At 37.3% G+C, this 22,002-nt stretch overlaps 1 protein-coding gene across 1 annotated transcript in view; it reads right to left on the bottom strand.

Annotated features, from left to right (window-relative positions):
• Window positions 1–22,002, bottom strand: part of Pvr (PDGF- and VEGF-receptor related) — a 49,677-nt gene that overhangs the window by 5,482 nt on the left and 22,193 nt on the right. The window contains exons 8-23 of the mRNA XM_076804779.1: window positions 21,815–21,938; window positions 20,489–20,682; window positions 19,438–19,604; window positions 19,220–19,355; window positions 18,583–18,729; window positions 17,226–17,381; window positions 17,017–17,156; window positions 12,375–12,540; window positions 11,713–11,813; window positions 11,488–11,638; window positions 10,422–10,646; window positions 9,822–9,990; window positions 3,955–4,189; window positions 1,948–2,279; window positions 1,418–1,523; window positions 1–731 (exon numbers count right to left, since the gene is read on the bottom strand). Coding sequence (XP_076660894.1) covers window positions 72–731; window positions 1,418–1,523; window positions 1,948–2,279; window positions 3,955–4,189; window positions 9,822–9,990; window positions 10,422–10,646; window positions 11,488–11,638; window positions 11,713–11,813; window positions 12,375–12,540; window positions 17,017–17,156; window positions 17,226–17,381; window positions 18,583–18,729; window positions 19,220–19,355; window positions 19,438–19,604; window positions 20,489–20,682; window positions 21,815–21,938 — 3,209 coding nt within the window. The 3' untranslated portion in view covers window positions 1–71. The remainder of the gene's footprint in view (window positions 732–1,417; window positions 1,524–1,947; window positions 2,280–3,954; window positions 4,190–9,821; window positions 9,991–10,421; window positions 10,647–11,487; window positions 11,639–11,712; window positions 11,814–12,374; window positions 12,541–17,016; window positions 17,157–17,225; window positions 17,382–18,582; window positions 18,730–19,219; window positions 19,356–19,437; window positions 19,605–20,488; window positions 20,683–21,814; window positions 21,939–22,002) is intronic.

Below are 22,002 nucleotides of genomic sequence, written 5' to 3' on the forward strand. Positions count from 1 at the left end.
GTCCGGTTTGTTTTCATTAAAACCGCACCTCCCACTTGTTCAACACTTCAGATCCTGGTTCGATTCACCTCTCATTTACCTATTATTACGTAACTGGGATTACTGAATCCATCAGGCACCTCTTTCTTAAAATCGTTCTTCTGCTGAGGCATATTCACATAATTGTCCTGAGTCCTAATAATCGACGGAGTGTAATCCATTTTGGTCGTCGGATTCGAATTGATCTCCGCCTTCTCCGTGCTCTCGTTGTTCTTTTTGTTCAGATCTATCAGCTCAATGTTCTTCGGCGTGTTACAATAACCGGAGTCCCGATCTAGTGGTCGATGTACCGGCTCATTCTTCATAGCTTGCCTGTTCTTGGCAAACTCAGCCCTCCGTTCGTGGACATTGATTGGCTTCAGATAGGGATCGTCTTCCTCCTTCTTCAGCATTGGTGACATCTCCACAGCGTCTTCCGAGTCGGATGTCGGCGACGGGAAATCGAAATGAGACCGTTCCAGGCGAGGTCTCGGACTGAATATACCCGACTCAACAGCTTGGCTTCTAGGACTCATGCACAGGTAGGTCGTGTCCTCTGTCGACGGAAGCACAGGCGAGTTCGCATAATCGTGACTTGGCGACGAAAGCATCACGTGATCGGGTGCGGACAACATTGTCAAGTAGTCGTTCTTACCACCCTCTAGCAGTAGTGTGTTCATGTCCATGTATGGGGCATTTAGCTTGATGTAATGCTGAAATCAATTACCAATGTTATATTTAATATTAATTATTATAGTTATTATAAATGTTATGAAGTATTTTGATCAAGAAATACTATTACAATCTTCAAACTTAATATATATTATTTTAAGGAAGCCTATTTTCAGTTTTTATTGAGGTATCTATTTTCCGTTTGGAATCAATTTCATTTGAACGTCAATCAATGTGGTTGTCGTACATTGTTTTTATATGAATGGAAAAACAACATGTTGATTATAACATTCTGTGATATTTGGTAAAAATGTGATTACTAGACTGCAGACATTTATGCAAAATAAAAATTGTTCGTTAAATACCTTTCAATCTTCAATAATGTTTATAAGCTGCAACTAATACACTGATGCTTCGAAATTTTTTAAATTTGTTCACTTCTTTAAATTGCACCTACCCATTTTTGTTATAAATGCATCAAATCCGCAGTCTAGCGATGAAGTTGCTTACAATGCTGCCCACTTTGATCAATACGTTTATTTAGAAAAAAATTGTGCTTGCTAATCGTTACTGTTAAAAATCGAACGGTTTAAAAAAAAAAAAACGAATCGGTTAAATAGATTCCGGTTATTTTTATGAAGTAGTGTAAAATGGTCACTCTTAGAGTTCCGCAAACCTAGCGTTAAAATAGATTTAGAAAAGCATGAAGAAGAATTAACGAACTTACCGTTCTCACGCTGTCTTCTAACAAATCTCCTATACTCTCGACTAATTCTGTAAAACTTGGACGTAGAGTGGGTTTTGCCTTCCAACACTTACGCATTATGTCGTACCTACAAATTAAAAATTACAAAATAGAGGCTCATCATGTCTTTTCAAATGACATACGCCCTTTGGTTTAGTAGAAGGTTATTTTAGATTACGTAAATGTATTAATTGTGATGGAGAACATTTTAGAGAATATCTCGGTAACTATGAGTTTTACATCCCATATACACTTATCTACATTATACATCTTATTATACACTTATACACTTATTATACATCTTTTATAATGAAAAAATTCCAGGTAGCTTTTATATTTCGATAAAAAAGTACAGTAGAAAAAAAACGAAATATTACATTGTATGCTACTCTTCAAACCGTACAACTTTCGTTTGAACCATGTTTCCATATACCAAATAGTTTACATGTAATTGAGATAACACACTTAACTGAATCACCCTGTATTGTATTAAGAATCTGAGCTGAACTTACACTTCAGGGGTGGCATATTCGGGCTGCTCCATTCTATAACCCGTGATCAGCTTCTGGTATTGTACCTCCGCTTCCATCCCAGGATACGGAGTCTCAGCCAGCGTGAAAAACTCCCAAAGAACTATACCAAACGACCAGATGTCCGACTGCGTCGAGAAAATTCGATCTCTGATCGATTCGATGGCCAACCACTTAATAGGTAATGGGCCGTCGCCTTTCTTCTTATAGTTTTCGTCTTTGTACATGGTCTTTGCTAAACCGAAGTCGCAAATCTTCACTATGTTGTTTTCGGCTAGCAGAATATTTCTGGCGGCCAAGTCACCGTGTAGCACCTAAAAATGAATTTTTAAGTAACGATAAGTTGAAAAATCTTTGTAGCGACTTATACCGGTTCATCAAGAAAACCCAGTGCTCAGTGCCAAAATGTAACCGATCTTTCTTTTTCTTACTATATAACATTTGAATTTTACTTCAACGCACTATACAAAGTGAGGCACCTAAGACATACACCGGAAATATCTCGTTCTTTTTAATAATATGAAAAAATGTTTCAGGAAGAAAATGTGTGGTTCAGTGGGGCAATTATTGTGATGGAGAGATATTTCAAGGTCAACGTCGGTTTTTTTTTTTATAAAACGACGTATTTTGATTAAAGTAACATTATAGCTAATGAAAAATCATATTCAACCATGTATAATATGATGACCTTCAAATGACCTTCGTAGGAGACATTTTTCAAAAGGTCTAACTTAACGTACGGAGACCGTGTTCCTGCTTACCGTACTCTACTAGGGTTCCATTCATGTAAACACTGAAACGATGTCAAAAGATTATTTTAAGATCATTCGTTATAATGTAACACTAATCAAAATACGTCGTTCCATTAAAAAAAACGACGATGACCTTGAAATATCAGTAAATATGACCTAGGGAAAAAAACTTTTCCGTTACAATAATTGCCCCACTGAACTAGACATTTACTTTCTGAAACAGTTTTTCGTATTACTAAATACAACAGAGATATTTTCGGTGAAAGTCTTAGGTGCCTTACCCTGTGTAAGACTTTGACATACAATCTGGTTTCTCAAGAAAAATATTTTCAATGTTTTGAAAAATTTTAGTCTGTAAAGGGGTGTCTCAAGCACATTTTCCATATTATTTTTTCAATACCTTCAAGAAACTACTGATCATAACTGTGTATGTTTGTGATAAGGCAGTACGAACTATTATAAGTAATCAGTTTTTTGTTGCCTCTTGTTGGTACTGTTTATCCGTTGGATGTTACAAACCGAGACTATTATGCCTGTGAATATTTCTTAGAATCAGTTGCTTTTCAGGGCTCGTCGATGCTGACTCCTTGCTCTCGCGCGATTGATTTAATCAAATTACTTGAAAACACTTGTGTACTTGAAAATTCGTTAAGAATTTCCAGTTTTTCATTCTGCCATGTGGTACAGAACTGAATGATTTTAAGAAACAGAAACAACAATCTGCAATAGAATTATTACCACCCAACTGAGAAGCTGTACAGTATTCTAGTGCAAAAAGTTTGTGATTGAAAGAAGTCAAACGAGTTAAACGAGGAATAATAATCTGCTAGACAGGATATTTCAAACAAAACTGTAAATAAGTTAATAGATAGTATTCCTAGCAGATTAATAGAAGCAACAAAAAATAAAGGAAACTCCACTAAATATTTATTGGAAACTTAACAAAATTCACATTGAATTTATATTTATACATAGATAAAAGCACAATTTTAAAGAAAACTGAATGTTTTTCAAAGTTTAAAAGAAAAAGATTTCTGTTTGTTGCATTTTCAGTTTAGTTGAACATTACGGTAGAAATTGTACAAACAATTTTGTGAAATTTTGTTTCACTATCCTGAAAAATCTAAAAATAAGATTCCGTTTATAATCTTTGACAGCACTTATTGTTAGTGTAGAGTATGAAACTGAAATGTGAAACTAATAAATAAATAAAATGTAGCAAATGAATGACACTCACTTTTCTTTGACTAAGATATTCCATTCCACGCGACACTTGGAACGCCCAGGACAACAGATCCTGAGTGCAAATTGGTTTTAAATTATAGTCCTTGTAGTCCCCCCGATAGTTATACCACCCCGGTTGAGTGGAGCCGTTACTAAGTACGAGGCCATCAGGCGACATACTGACACCCTGGGAATCGGTAGCTGTACCTTGATACTGCACCGAATCAGTTCTTGAATTACGGCTGATACTGCGAGAAAATGACAATTCCGCATATTTTATCCTATCGTGCAGACAGAAGAAAACAGAAGAGTGTTAGCACCGCAACCCCTTGCATGCACCGGCGTTTTATCGTGTTATTTACGGGAAGCGAATAGTTGCATCTTGATGCGTGAAATACTATTGCTACGTTCCTACTTATGTGAATTGATCGAGAAATACGGCAATGGTCGATATATGTGAAAGAGAACTTTTACCAACATACTTGTGACATTTTTCGGATTAAAATGAGACCAAACATGACATAATTCGAAACATACATATTTGCTTGTCCAATTGACGATTCAGTAGAACCACGATTATCCGAACCGATATCGCAATTCACCATTATAGTGTTTCACACATGGACAGTTGAATCTAAAGCGATGTATACATAACACGATTTATGGTACAAATCAGTAAACGTTTCACACTTTGACTGCTAAACTAGAAACCTCAAAAAATCCATAAAATCAAAGTAAGTTATTTAATGAAAGAAAAATTGAAAAAGTAGTAGACTAGAGTAGACTACTAGTACTACCACTATTACTACTAGTACTACTGGAGTAGTCCTCCAACTTTCATGTATTTTACAGATCCTAATAAAATTTTGTACAATGAATATATTAACGTAAAAATTCATTTTAAAACCTGTACAAATAATTGAATATGAGTGGCATGGCAGTCAACGTGGTAATAACGTGTAACACTGCAACCAGGTAACATTTTCCAGTTATTAGTACGGAGAATTTCGATTCTACTGTATCATGGATTAAACAAGTAAATATGATTCAAATTACATTGTGTTTCGTGTCATTTCAATCAGAAAAATATCGCTCGAAGAGTTTACGGAATCATATTCTGTAAATAGCATCTGTACAATTTTTATAGTTAAAGTGCAAACATTTTTTCTAAAATGAACGCGTGCTTTTCCATCAGAATTGCATTTCTCACAATCAGTAAGCGAGTATAATCGAAAAAAAAACGATTTTTCGATTTGCATTCAATACACCAAAAGCTATAAACACGACCTTTTGCTTATTTAAATACAAATCACGTGTTGAACAATACCATTAAAAGCTTATTAATTCACAGAACCAAAAAAATTAATCCTTTGAAAGAAGACATAATTAGCCCTTCATCCGTATAATGCAGATTATTTTGTATAGAAAATAGCCACTCATAAGTAAAAATAACAGTTTTACAAAATTCTAACTTTATAAGACATTACATTATTATATAATCTTTCAACTTTAGAAGGTTTATGTTTTAATAAGTAACTATTATGTCAATTAACGTTTCATTAATATTTTATTTTCTCAAATTTAAAAGATAAATGAAAAAATCAATCTGATGCTTCTGCCACTTCTAACATTTCTATAGACAATGTATATCATTAAAACAGAACTGTTTTGGTTGTTGACAATATTTTTAACTGGAAAACATTTCACACAAAGTATGTAATTTACCTACTTTTATCTAACTACTTTAATTGGTAAACAGTCAGCCAAACCAGGCAATGTCAGAAAATCAGCAGAGTCTGTTAGGAGACATAGGCAGCAAAGTGGTTACCGATCAAACCAGACGGTTGGTACAGAGCCACCTCACTGCCATTGCAACTACCACCACCGACGAGGTATAGAAGTAGACCAATCACCCAATGTATTTTTTTGTCTCACGTCCGCGGGACTCTAGAGCCCCGTTACCATTTTTATGTCACATCCTACCGTATCGGACGGAACTAATATTGTGGACCTAATATTACAGACGAGATATAGGAATAGGCCAGTTCAGTCATCTCATCTTATGCTGTTTATTGTCGCACGACATAAAATACCGTGCGAATGTTCATGGTTTAAAAGTTATTCTGTACCTTGAATTCTATTACCTACCTTTTCTAAGAAATTAGATGGCTACATGGTCAAAGGAGTGCTTGTCGACATCATTGGAAAAAGAAGTTGTTGTAAACATTACACAGCCAAAAATAAGAAATTTATCAGTCTATTGTGTTCGATAATTTAATGTGTGCAAATATTCATGGTTCAAAAGTTATTCTGTATCATGAGTTCTATCAATTACTTTTGCTAAAAAATTATATGGCAAGATGGTCAAGGGACTGCTTGCCTACATAGTTGGCAAAAAGAATTGTTATAAACATTGACCAGCTAGAAATAATCAATTTACCAGTGAATTGTGTTCGATAAATTAATGCGTGCGAATATTCATGGCTTAAAAGTTACTCTCTATCTCGAGTTCTATAATTTATTTTTACTAATTAAATAGATGGCAAGATAGTTAAGGGAGTGCTTGTTGATATCATTACCAAAACAAATTGTTATAAACATTAAACAGCCAGAAATAACAAATTTATCAATAATCACTATCACGGCGATCGAGATCTACCGAAATTAATTGGGGTGGGAGAATTGCGCACCGCGTACCGCGCAACTGAACTCGGCGGCCGCGCTCAGTCAGTCAGTCGAGGTGCGCACTCAGAAGGGAGTGGAAATGCTGCGGGACCAGAAGGCCGAAGGACTTTGGAGCTGCCCTGGCCCACTCTTGCCTATCTTCCAGTTGACCAGGGATCCTCCAGAGCTTCACTGGACATTACTGGCCGACCTTGGTCTACCTTTAGCTAGCTTAAGGTGGACCAACCGTGATTTAAAACTTCCCTGGTCCACCTTAAGCTAGCTCGGGGTGGGCTTCTAGGAAACGGCGAGGTTCTTGGAAGCTTTCACCGCTAACCTTGGTCAACTTTCAGCAGCTCTTTGTAAGTAACAATTCAAATATACACTTTCTGTTTTGGAATTCGTGTTCATTCAACGAACGTCGTCAATTATTATTTCTGTGTTTCTAATTCGAATTTGCGTCGAGACTTTTCAAAAGTTTCTCTCCTTGAAATTATATTATATTTTATTTTTGACATAAAATTGGTATTCCTCCGATCGGAGGTCCCCCAGGGGCGCACTCACGGGTGTGTCCCGTGGGTGAGTACGGGTATTGGCGAACCCGGGGCGCTCCGAGCCCGTAGGTCGTTGCGTCCCAATTTCGTTCGATTTATTTATGATTGGAATTGTTCATCTTTCCAATTGAAAATTACTTCTGAACTTTCAAAAGTTCCTATTCCAAAATTTTTAAATCTGATTTAAAATTGGTTTTCCTTCGAACGGAGGTCCCTCAGGGGCTCACTCACGGATGGGGCCGTGGGTGAGTACGGGTATTGGCGAACCCGGGGCGACCCGAAGCGCCATTTCAGTAGTTTGAAGTTCTGACTTCAACTACTCTTGTTGAATTCTTGTCGGTTAGGCCGCACTCGCGTGCGGGGTTAGCTTGGCACTCGTGAGCTGGTCTTAGGTTGGCTCTCATGAGCTGGATAGATTTCGCACTCTTGTGCATGTTAGGTAGGCCGCACTCGTGTACGGGGTTTAGAGTTGTATTTCGTCGTTTCTTCATGTCAACATTTCGTCTTCTTTTCATCGTCTCCTTCTATTTTTGTACCTATATGGAATTGTGACTAATTATGATTTGTCTGCTTCAGCTGGAGTACGACAGCTCATCATCTTTGTCATCGACGGAGGACAACACATCGACCGAAGACGTCAACAATATCGACAACGAACGAGGACGTCAACAACATCGTGTCTAATTATTATTAGTCTGTTTCAGCTGAAATCCAACAGCTGAGCATCTGGTCATCGAACGCAGACATCATATCAAACAACGCATCGACGAAGACATCGAAATAATTGTAAGTTAGAATTAGTTTAATTCTTAAGATCGTCGTTGGAAATATGTCGAGTAACTATTGCCCTAACTTCACTTTGCTCGACTCGATTGTTAACTCCGACACAGCGGAAGGCTGTGTCGGACCTTGTTTGCAAGTTTTGAACCGGTCCACGTTGCGATATTCGGCGTGGATGCACTGGGAAATGATGGTCAGGGAGTAGTACTCGCCAGGTAGAACCCTTTCTTCGTAAAATGTCTGCCTAAGTCATGTCAACGCTGGCGTGGCTCGCGCCTGGAGCAGGGGATCCTTCGTCTATAAGTCTCTTCGTCGCCTTGTTGCGCCAGCGTTGCTCGTGACGGGTAGTTTGGGTTAGGTTGATCTACCAAAAGGTGGAGGCGTCCCTGGTCATCATTCTCCGTGTGGAGCGTCGGGTATCGTATACTGGTCGGCAGAAAGCTCTGACATAATTACTTGACATACGCTAAATGGAAAAGTGAACTTTTCTTTCTGTGAAAAAGTAATCTCATCCATTTAGCGATCTGCGAAATTTAGTTTATAAGATTGTAAATCGTCGTTGTAAGAAAGGGAGTCAGGAGGAAGCGGATTGAATTCCTTCTGGCTTCCTTTCGGGTCTCTTGTGCAGCAACCCCTCGTGGTGAGACCTGGGCAATCGGTATTATTCTCTATTTGTAAGATCTTCTAGTATCTTACAAATAGAGAATAATATCGAGCTAATAGCTGCTCATTTATAACTTTGCGATAACATTTTAGAATAGAATTTAAGACTTGCTGGTTATAAAAACTTGTGTATTTAATTGAATTGTGTCTGAATTTACTTTAGGCTACCTCGGGATGAGCCGAAGGTCCTTCAATGCTTTCCTTGTTTACCCTTGGCCCATCTTCACCTTCAAGGCAGCTCCTTTCAATTATTAATCGAAACACGCAGTTTTTGTTTCGGAATAACTTTTCATTCAATGAAAAAGGATTAGCTTGGCCCTATTGAGCGAGTGTTAGGTTAGTGTTAGGTTTGCTCTCCTCAGCAGATTAGATTTACACCTGTTTACACCCGTGTGCGAGAACGGTAGGCCATACTCGTGTATGGGGTTCAGAGTCGTATCTTCATCATTTATCATAGGTATATAGTTTAAAGCTTCGTGGATCTAGTTACAAGATTTATCGTTCGTCAGAGTAGAGGGCGTAAGAAATTTAGTTGTTGTTAACGATGTCGGTATTTCAGATCGTGAGACACGAAACCCCATATGGTGATTGGTCTAGTCCTATACCTCGTCTGTGCTAGTACGCAACTACTGCCATTTCAGTTACAATGATAGAGGACGCGCATATACATTTAGCGACTATTTTTCATTACTTTATAGAAAAAACAGAAATGTATTTAAATTGTAATTAATGTATTATGATGTATTATAATTAAAATAGTCTCTTTTAGTCATATTTAAACCTAAAACTCATTGAAATGTATAATTTTATATGCGCGCCCTCTATCGTAAAAATTGAAAGTGTAGAAATTGCAGATTGACTAGCGAATCACTAAAATAGTCGCTAGATGGTGGCATCGGATAAAAATCTGCTGGTACCAGGCTCTGCTTCCAATATGTACCGCGCTTAGTCGTGAAAACAAATGGGTAGACCAACCGCGGTCGTGTTAGGCAAACGTTGGTTCAATTTATTAACATTTTGTTTACTGGGGAAAGATGTTAATGCATATCAGCAAACCTTTATAACATTTTATCATTCAACAATGATAGTGTTATTATAAAACGTGCAATTCACTGTGTAATTACCATCACAGAGATAGATTCATTTTCGTAAAGATTCAATAACTATAGTGTTATTAACAAGTAACGTGAAGCATAAAGGGAAAGCTATCAGAACAAACCTGTTATTGCTACACACGCTGGCAGTTCTCGTCAGTTGATCGAGACCGATAGAAGGATCAAATTTGCCAGTTGTTGGATCAATCTGATTAATAAAATCGTTTCTATGCCTCAGTAAATAATTATGCAGATTTCCAAATCGGCAGTACTCAACGATCACTAATAGTTCACCTGAAGAATTATCATAAATTATTAAATAAATTTGAAATATTTGACGATATCACGAAATGTTTTGACCATTATATTTGCGATAGTTGCAAGTTGTTATTAGCCATTTTAGCGTGCTCTGTACTAGGGGACACTTTAATAATTTTTTAAAATCGTATAGCTAAGGTATAATGTTTAAGTTAATTATCACGGAAATGTTAATTATTTTCCAATTTATTTTGGTTTCTAATCTTGTTAATTTATAAATAACGTGGAATAAAACAATAAATGTTTATTTATAAAAGTGTTATAAAATAATATTAGTATTAGTTTTAAAATATTTTTTGATTTATTTAAGAAAAACCTTAATCGTCCAGCACTAGTGGAACTCTCCCGATTGAGTTTGAAGTTTGAAAGCAAACAATAAAAATTACTGTAATCGTTTGGATACGTACGTTTGGAGATATTTTTTGTACAAGCACCAAGAAGATTAACAACGTTCAAGTGTTTGCCAAGATGTACCAAAATCTTCAGTTCGCTGGCGAGTGCACGAACATACGTGGGATTGGTTGTACGGCGTACCATTTTCACAGCTACAGTACTAACCGCCTCGTCCTCGCAAATCCCTTGAGCCTCCGCTTTCAAGACTACACCAAACGCGCCGCATCCCAATTGTTTTCCTGTAAACGATTACAATATACATATACAACATTATTCATCAGATATTACCACCTTGATTTACGCCATTAGCATTATTCGCAGCGAGAAATGCTTCGGTGGATTAAATAGTTCCAAGAGGTGGACGCGTCAAGGACTTATGAAGGTCAACTTTGATTTTTTAAATGGAACCGTATATTATTCGCTATAAAAAAATATGTTAACCTACGAAAAATTAGTTCAGCAGTTATTTTAATTTAAATATTGCTACAGTCTTCTATTCAGGGGTCAATTCTCTCTTAAACCACGAAATTAAAATTTACCCTTTACAACAAAGAAACTTCGGGTAACCTCTATATCTCGATGAAGAAGCAAAACGGGAAGAAAGTAATCGGTACATTGTATGCTACTCCAGAAACCATACAACTTTCGTTTAAAACATTTTCTCATGTACCAAATAGTTAATAAATGTAGTTTGTGTGTCCATTGGAGAACATATAGGCATGCAATTGATACAAATTTTTTTCTTTTCTTTGGAAATTATGAAATTATTGATTTATAAAATTGTAAAACAATTTAGCAAAGAAAAGTGGAAATTAACTCACAGGATATTATTGTATAAGATTAGATGATCCATAATATGTTCTATGAATTTTAAGCAAGAGCGTTCGTAAAATTTATTTGACCAGTTTTGTGTAAACTATAAACTCATAGACGTCACGTATGTGTGCCGATGATAGCGAAAATGTTAAAAAATAACCGAAAAACTGCAAACCTACGTTTAGTTTTTGCACTTTATCGAATTTCGAATGATTCGAAGATCTCAAAAATAATCATTAATTTTTTAAATCGAGGAAGCATTACCTAATTTCAATTGTTCCCTGGGAAATTCCCATTTTTTATCATAGGGTAGAAACTCCGCTTGATCGTCCACTGTCATCTCTGGATTCAAGCACTCGACTGCTCCCTCTTCGAAGTGCATTAGTCCTGCTTCCATTAGTTCCTTTCTCAGAATCTGGAACATTATAGTAATCGGTGGAATTTTCGCACTACGAAATGGCACCGCGCATCACTACAAATCAAAATTACCCTTTCACGGCGAACCTTGATGGTGAAGTAGATCATCAAGACCACAACGACAATTACTAAGATGACAATTAAGGCGATCAAACCTACGGGAACTCCTTTCCCTGTTAATTAAAAAGATAATCGCAATTGGAAATGGTCATAAAAAAATTGATATTGTTTAGGAGAAACCGTGGTCAAAAACAGGTTCTCAAAAAATTTTCCCGTATTTAAACTGTGATAATATTGTAAAAATTGATCGTATGACAATAAATTTGGACTCACTTTAAAGCATGAAGCCTCTAGTTTCATAATCCATCGTTCATTTTATTCTAAGAATTTTCCATGATTTAGCGAGCGAGAAATTGAAACGCGTTTTTTCCCGAAAATGCTGTACATTTAAACGTATTGGAAAATTTGAAGGATTTTTTTCGTTACTGAAACCACCATAGATTTAAAGATCGATGCTTTTCCTTACAACGATACATTAAATTGGTGTACGATTGTTTATAGTCGTTTTATTAAAGTTTAAACGAGAGTTGTGCCACCAACTTTATAGTAGTGTAAGTTACAACATTATATTACTTTCTCTACCAGTATCGGATTATGCACAACAAAGACGGAACGCGTCACGTGACCGGGCCGCGGCAGAATTAAAAACTCAATGTTGTCACTCAATAAATTACCTTTTATTGTTATCTGTTGGTAAGCTTCGACTTTTCCTAGACGATTTTCCACTCGGCACATGTACTTGCCACTGTCAATTTCCAATGGATATTGTATTTCAAGTTCTTGTTTGTCATGGAAAAATTTGTACTGCTCTGTACTATTAGCTTCCAACAATGTGTCGTCCTGCCAAAAAAATATATCTATATTGCATAATTTACATCAAAATGTATTACCAAATACAATGAAAAAGGTGAAAATAAGTCGATACAGGAGCAAATTGATGCAAAAACATTTTCTGAACACTGGATATGCATAATACAATCAACAAAAGACATTTGCAGCTATTCGTTCAGATTCCTAACATACAATTAACAAAGTACAGTTAAGTTTCCAAATTTAAATTTCATAATACAGTAAAGTGTTGATCTAACAAGCCGAACGGTGCTACACGATCTTAATCAGTTCGCATATCCACTCTACTAAGGGTATATCCCGCGAGGGGCCAAGAAGCTCGAGCTGCTTCGGTCGCCGAGCAGTGTAAAGTGTAAACAAAAGGCTGGAACACTCCAGCAGCAACTGTTTCCTGCAGTACAGATGCGTCAAGTGCGCATAAAGCCATGAACCCGGCAAATGCTGCATCCCCTTGCAAGATGACAGATCCGCCTTAAGATGCGCCAATTGCAAGCAGGCCGGACACCCGGCCTCCTACAAAGGCTGCCCATATATTAAATTTTCACTTCAACAAAAAAGAATCCATCATAAACGACCGCCGCAACACAACAACCAATAAAATCGTATTCCAACGCACAAGCCGTCAGAAACTCCAGACCACCACCACGTGCAAACCTCTCACCACCGCAGCAACCAACACCAGGACCACCCGGATACACCGCACCCATCGATCACCAACAACACCAACACCAGCAGCACCACCAGTCCCAGCAACCACCGCCATGGTTACTCGACTTCAAAAACGAAATAACCAAACTAGTTAGTATGCAACTACAAACACTATCAACCCAAATAGCAGCAAACTCCCCAAAAATAGAATACATTTTCAACTCCTTCTTCTCCAACTAAAATGGCTCCCCTCCCCACCGACATCCAAACCAAATCAGAGTTGCCGCCATCAACGTAAACTCCATCATAACCAACCATAGAAGACTAGAGCTCCTCCACTTCTTCAGCAAACACAACCACGATATAGTCCTCCTTTCCGAAACCAAACTCTCCGCCAAACACCAACTAACCTTTCAACATTACGACATTATCCGCACGGACCGCCCCAACGCAACCCAAGGTGGTGGTCCTGCGATACTTATAAAAAAAGACATACCTTACGAACCGATCTCCCCCCCCCCCCTCCCCGCCCACAGCGAAGTACGAAATGCTTGAACACTCCGTAGTCACAATCACTCTCAGTAACAACACCCACCTTTTGACAATAGAAACCTATTCATAACCGAACTAACCAACCTCTTCGACTCCCTCAACCTTCACCAGGATAACAAACTACTACATTATAGCTGGTGACCTCAACGCCCGCCGTGAAGCATGGGGTGACAAAGCAGACAACCAACGCGACAGGTATATGCGAGAATGGGAAGACTCCTTCAGAACTAAATACAAAACCAGAATCATCACCCCCTTTCAGCCGACATACAAACTGGCCCAATCCTACCTAGATATCTGTCTCGCCGACGCTCGCCTCAATCTGGTCAACGCCATAAACGGAAAATCCAAAACGCTCCCCTACGATAGCGACCACACGGCCATCTCTCTATACTTAGAGCTAGCCAACGTCAATTCACCCCTCTGGTCCCCCACTCCCACCACGCACAGATATAACTTCAAAGCCACCAACTGGTCCAGATTCACAGCAAAGTTAGCTAAAAATTACAATACCCGAATCGAAATCGACGCCCACCTAAACTAATTCACCGCAGCTATCGACACCGCCATCTCCGACTACGTTCCCAGACACAAACCCTCCAACAACACACACAGATATCTAAACCGAAAAATTTCCAAAATTCTCAAAACCAAATCCCTCATCGTAACAGCAGTGCACAAACTCCAATCCCCAAATCCACATCACAGATTACCCCTAACCTCCGCCTGCAAACTCATCCTAAAAGAACTGAACAGACACCTCCAAAACGAAACCAAACTAGCTATAGACAAATACTGGACCAACACAATCAAAAAGATAGATTTCCCTAACTATAGATAGATTTACCTCGACAAATTCTTCCCCAAAATCAACTATTTTCCACCCCAGACACCCCGTTGACATCAAAAACTACACATCCCAACCACCAATAACACCATCATACACAGAATCACTTGCGACACTTCCAAAACACACATCGCAAACTGAAACTACATATTCACCACCTCCCCCGACAAACTCAACATACTAGGCGCATTCTATGAAACAATAAACTATCCTCGACAGCTCAACAATAATACGCCCCTCAAGCAAATAATCGACAACACAGCTAACACTCTAAAAAATGACTTCAACTCGACCACATCAACACAGCCAACAACCAATTCCACCTCTTCCGGCTTCCTAGATCAATTGACTACCGGCTTCCTACATCCTTAAACACCTCCCTAACAAAACCTCCAGCGACCTTGACAACATTCCCCCTATTGTCCTAAAACACCTCCAAACTTCCATGACACACAACCTAACCATTCTTATCAACAACAAATCCTGGAAACAATCCAAAATTATCCCCATCCTCGAAAAAGGAGAAAACCCACACGACCCCTCCAGCTACCGCTCGATATAAGCCTAACACCCAGCCTCAGGAAAGTATACGAAGCCTCTATAAACACTACCATCCAGACCTCCACTGCACAAAACTCAATAATCCCAGACTGCCAATTTGGCTTTAAACACCGCCACTCAACAACCCACGCACTCCACAAACTCCTCATCCACGTCAGCCCCATAGTGGCCAAAAGTCACTTCGTAAGGGCAGCGCTCCTCGACCTCGAGATGGCTTTTGATTCAGTCTGGCTCAACGGCCTTCTCTACAAACTTATCAAAAAGAAATTCCCCACATGGCTGACATATACGATCTGGGTCATGATCTTCAATAAAACTTTCTCCACCTGGGACGGCAAGCATCTGACATCCCAAAAATTCACAATAATGGAAGGCCTCCAACAGGGTGCGGTCAACACCCCGATACTCTTTAACATCTTCCTAAGCGACCTACCCAAACTATTTAACCTAAGCACATTTAACCTAATCTACTCCGCCGGCAATAAAATCTCCATAGTCCGCGACAACCTCGAAGCCCTCACGGAAAAAATAAATAACGACTACATGACCTGGAATCTCCGCCTCAACCCCGGCAAGAGCGAAACAATCCTCTTCAGGAAACCCCTCTATAACCTATCGTCCAAACCCAAGGCAGGCAGCGCAGACTTCCAAATAGCCATCTCAATACCGGCTACTAACTCTAAAATGACCATCCCCCATAAAACAGTGGTAAAATACCAGGGGTCCACATTGACTACCTGCTGAGAGGAAACAAACACATCAAAATCCAACTTGAAAAGGCGACACTCGCCTCCCTCGCCAACAACCGAATCTTTTACAATAGACACCTATTACAAAAAACAAAAATCATTTTATACATGTTACTGGTCCGCCCCATAGTCACATACGCCTCCCCCATATGATGGAACTGCAATCACACCACCATGGAAAAATTCAGAAGTTCGAGCGCAGATGCCTTGGAGCCTGCTTCAAATTCTACCGATCCCAGCACTCCGAATGGAATGCACTTCATCAGTAATCAAACAATTTACAACAGAACCAACATCCCTAGAATAGACTCCTTCATAATCAAACAAACCAGAGATTATTTCATCTCACTCTCCAAAATCGATAACAACATTCTACAGTCCATCTCATACCAAGCCCTTCCATCTCCCAAAACCAACTCGCAACAGGCTACATCTCCCCACAGGCATTCATCCACTGCGACAATATCAACATCATCTACCATTGGAGACGCAACAAAACCGACAAACGCATTGCATACCACCACTCGGACCCCAGCACCTCCCAAAACAACTTCAAATACTCCCAAGTCCTTCTCACATGCGACCAATTCGACTTCCACCGATTAAACCATAAAAAAACTGCTGGCTCTCACGAGAAGACGCCCATATATCAAACCTAATGAATCGTAGAGCAACAATCGTAGAGTAACAAGAAAATAGAAGCCTTACACAATCTAAGTATGTCACAGCACGGACCCAAGGACTGGCTGCAGCCTGTTTCATATACATACATATGTATGTATATAAAGGGCCACCTTCCCACTTATTGTTAGTAGAAATTACTACCGCTAACAAATAAATTGACACTGCTTGACTTTATGAAATTAACACTTTTTTTCTTGAAACTCTTAAGACTCTAATTGAGACTATTAAAATTTTCAAAGTTTCATATATAGTAATGCAAACAGAAGAAATCAGAAGATATTATAAAAGACCGAAAAAAGTATCAACTTATTCCGATCTCCGTTTAAAAATTCATAAATCTAACTCCACAAAAATATCTATATAAATCACTTTGAATCTACATCAATTTCACCTGTACTAACGTTTATAAAATTAATTGAGGCCTACCTTTAACCAAGTGATGTTCGGTGTAGGCATACCATCCACGTAGCAACTGAGAATCAGTTTCTTGTGACCTTGTGTGTTAAAATCAATAATAACTTCGTCTTTTTTTAAATTGGTGCTTCTAATAATGGGCGCTTGTGCATCTAAAGTAAATATCAACTTATTAAATCATTTATCGTTCAATCTTTCCAGAAATTCACATTTATAATTACCCCTCACTGTCAGATCATATCCAGTAGACTGGTTTATATTCTCTATGGTCCTCCCTACACAAATGTAGTACTGCGAGTCCTCTTTTCTCACGTCTTTTATTCTCAAAATTGATCTGTACGTAAATTGTGTCTTCCCTCGATCGATATATAGCCTGTCTAAAAATTTCAAATGAATTACATAAACTTTTCAATTGCTTCCTCGAGGTAAATATTAATACAGAGAGTGATGAAATTATTATGTACAATTTTAAACTGCTACTTCTTTGATGTTTTGAATAGCTACTGCGATAAAAAGGCAACTCCACTTTCGAATAATTTGAGTAAACCAATAAAAATGGCAATTAAAGATAAACTATATACTATTTCAAATGTATTACGAATTTATGGCCAATTCGTGTTGTATAAATTTTCACATTTATATTACCTTTTTTACTGCTCCAGTTAATGCAACTTTAATATTGAAGATGCTTGGATCTACTTTTATACTACAGTAGAAAAATACAGTAATCGCTCATCAAAAAGATTTAAAAGAGACTTAGAGACTTTTACTTTACTTTAGTCATTACTATAAAGAATAATGTATTTAGAAATATACTATAATATTTTACACTATTAAAGTACAATAATATTCATAAAGACATGTGCTATCTTTGTGCAATTTTTCCATCTGTTTATAACAATTTAATAATGTTTTTGAATACAAAAACCATATATTGTATAGTTTGTATTGTTTATGCTATATAAACCTTATATGGTTTAAAGCAATAAATAAATAAATAATAATGATAATTGTAAGTGACTGACATAATTTTTCATTGAGATAACCATCGTCGATGAGAGAAATTTATATTAGTTGTTCATGACTAAACCGCAAAATTCATTTGTGACGCAGAACTGCGAAGACATTGAAAGTATTTAAAAATATTATCGTTTCCGACTCCTGAAATTTATTAATAGATTCATTTCCATTCAATTTTTGCTTCTTGCAATTAATTTAGAAACTTTTTATTTTGTACAAAGATTCGCAGCCTACTCATATAGGCAGCTTACCAGCCAGCCTGCTTGATTGTATTCTAATCGAGCATATTCGAAATTTTACAAGCATGTGATTTTCTGAAAAGCTTTTATTTTTTATTTTTTATTGAAAAGTGGTTCTCTGCATTCTGTGATGAATATTTTTAATTCGAATAATAAGCAGTCAATATCTGTCAACATCAGTTACTATTTTTTTCCATCAAAAAAACAAGACAACTGTTATTTTTGGTTGTTGGACTAAAATAATTACCCATTATACTTCACTTGTTTCTAAAGGAAGCTTTGAAACACGTCCAAGATTAAACATTAGACATAAAATTACCGGATTTTGTGATGGGCTCGTCGTTTCCATTGGTCCATTCGAAGGTGTTCGAATAATTATAAATCGAAGCAGCACAGGTCAGCTGCCAATCGTCGCCTTCTACCACTGGCTCTGTCGGTCGAATTATACCGAATCCCCCGTTTCCATCTGAAATATTTCCAAGTACAATATAAACAAACATGTGCAAAAACGTCCAACAATATACTATGTTAATTTTTCGATAGCATGCTAAATATAGACAATACTGTGTGTGCGTGCAACGATTTCGAAATGTTCACACTAGGTCGAACCACAAATAATTTTCACATTTCCGTAATTCTGTTTTCAACTACAAGATTAAAATTGGCCTGTTATAATAAAGATGTGATCTTTGCATTTCGATAGAAAAACAAAACAGAAAAAACTAATTATTACATTGTATGTTACCCTCAAAATCGCATAACTTTCTATTCAACCATTTTTTCCTATACCGAATAGTTTACATGCAATTTAGGTGGCGCACTTAGTTGAATGACCCTGTATATTTCTGTAGAAGGCGGAATACTTTCGATACAGAAGATTAAATGAACAAATAGAAAGCGTTCAGCACTTTTAAGTTCCACGTGTCTTTTAAAAATGAATGTGATCCTATCATTACCGGAAACAAACACAATTTCGGTCACAAAATCGCAACCAGCAATGTTGCACGCGGTACAGGTAAGTTTGCCGGACACTTCGATAGTCATCGATACTTTGGAGAGAAAGGCAGTCATCGATGCGGATTGCGTAGTGCTCTGTGTAAAGTTTTCTTGGTTTAATTAACTGGTGGTAATTAATGAAATGAGTTCACATGTATTGAATGAAAACAGTGTGTACCGTTAAGTACTCAATAGTGCTATCCTCGCAAGACGGATAGTTTGGACACTTAAGGAAACTCCAAGTAATATTCGGCTCAGGGAACGCTGCTACGTAACATAGTATCTCCGCCACCTCATTAGGGGCATAATATGACCCTAGTTCTTTCATTATCGGCATTGGCTTAGCTGAAAGACTTATTTCCAGTTAGACAAATCAATCAATAATCAAAAACAGTGACTCGCAGTAATATTCGAAAATGCTTTAACCCTCGGTCAATACCTGAAACTTTCTACAACATTCAATAACGCTATAGTTCACAGTCTCGACATACAGTGTCTACTCGATATATGTCCAAAGCATGGGTCTGGCCAGGGTCATATATTGGCTGGAAGATACTATTCTTTGATACACTGCCGAACGCAGGAAAGGACAGCGAAGCTCCAGTGGCCTCGGTCGCCGAGGAGTGTAAACATAATGCGGGTCGGATGTATCGGTGTGAGACCACTACTAATCCAATAACAGAACTTCTTTATTTGTTTATGGAACATTCGGGTTCATTGGAATATGATATAAATTCGACGATATTTACTTGTGTAATGAACGATGAAAGTTACTTCCCATTTGAAAGTAAATATCGTCGAATTTATATCATATTCCAATGAACCCGAAAGTTCCATAAAAAAATAATGAAAAATAAAGACGTTTTTTTATCGAATTAGTAGTGTCTCCTGATCTCACACCGGTATACCCGACTTGTATTATGTTATGTTTACACTGCTCGGTGACCGAGGCCACTCGAGCTTTGGGAGTGTACCTCGCGGCAGTGGGGATAGTTCTGGGACATTTATTGGCTAGATATTTGGGACATATATCGAGTAAAGACTGCGTCTATGCCTCAAGTGTAAATCAATTTACAGTTGCGAAGGGTAGTGGAAATCTATAACAATTTTGCTATTTGTCAATAAAAACAATGACACTTTCAAGTTTTAATAACAGCTCGATGACTAGGAATTATTGCAAAAGCTAACTAATTTTTTGTATACGTTCATAAACAATTAAAATGGCATACCTATTACATCCAACAGAAAATACAACGATTCAGTCCTATAGTGATTGGTAGCTGTAATCGTATAATTTCCCATATCATCAACATCTAAATGGTTAATTCTCAATATCGTCTTGGTTGGCGTAATATTAATTGAAAATTTGTCTTTCTCTGGTGCTGACCAAGATGCTGAAATTTCTTCGCCTTTTGGATTGAGCCTGCAAAATAGAACTTATTAAAATCGAGACATTGAAACTGCATAATAATTAAAAAATCGTAAGAATTGTTTGACTACTCCTCCATGTTTCAATCTATTAAGTAACGTTTGCAAAAAAAATGAAAAATTTTGAATTTAGGGACAAGAAATTGAAAAAATTATAGGTATACTACTGCTGTAAATCATTCGTCATACACACTTTGGTTCATCATGCACACTCTTGGCCCGTTCATAGTATATAATCTTAGGTGATGAAATCACCCCATAAAAAGAATACTGAAAGTTACCTAACATTAAGGGCCAAGGGTAGTCACGTGATTTTTTCAGACTCAGCAGGTCGGTAACTGCTGTATACTTCCCGTTTACAAACTTTCAACTTCGAAGCTGTTTTGTTCTTTAATAACACTTTTAATGCAATTATTTCTTACGTAACATGATTTTTATATGATAAACATATAATTATTAGACTTCTATTTTTAGGATAATTTTACTAGACTGCGGATTTTATGCATCTATGACAAAAATTATTAACTGAAATACAAAACAGTGAAAATATCAGACGACTTTAAAAATATGATTACGCTGCTTCTGACTTAATAAAATTATCATGAGGCAAAATAAATCTCTATACAGCTTTCGTTTCTTGCAATTGATTCGAACAATTTTTATTTTCCATAAAGATCCATAGTTTGAGAATTATAAATTGATGTAATAAAAATATTTACTGAAACCATAATGTCTAACAACTACAATGTTATTAAACATCATAGAAAACGTTTGATATTGACAGAAGGATTAAAAATATTAACGTAATCATAATGTAGAATTAAGTGCGATCATTTTTCTCAAGGGAATCCACGAAATAATTTCGTGCAAGAAATAACTATTGCCGTTAGAACTTTCTTTCGCCATGAAAGATTTACATTTTTTTAAAAATTAATTTTTTCCAAAGCTATACATAAAGGAATAAAAGAGTATTACAGATTGGTAGGATTACCGCACAGAAATCCAAAAGAAACAGCTAAAAAAAATTGAATGTTTAAATATATATTGTACATTGTACGATGATGTAGTCAACTGTTTTCATTCTGAAGGAGGTCTCTAAATATGTTATTCGAAATGTTCCAACATACCATTGTAGCTGGGGCGGAGGATATGCGTCCACGTATACAACCCATTGCACTTTATCATCGAATCGACGTTGATAATGCCTGTCAGAATCCTGAGACGTTAGGTTGATGAATTTATTCTCCGGATCTAAACATATAACCACGAATCGTAGAAATTTAAAATGACGCCTGTGTCATGCACAAGACATAGA

The sequence above is a fragment of the Halictus rubicundus genome, chromosome 2, assembly GCF_050948215.1.
Source record: "Halictus rubicundus isolate RS-2024b chromosome 2, iyHalRubi1_principal, whole genome shotgun sequence".
NCBI classification, from domain to species: Eukaryota; Metazoa; Arthropoda; class Insecta; order Hymenoptera; family Halictidae; genus Halictus; species Halictus rubicundus.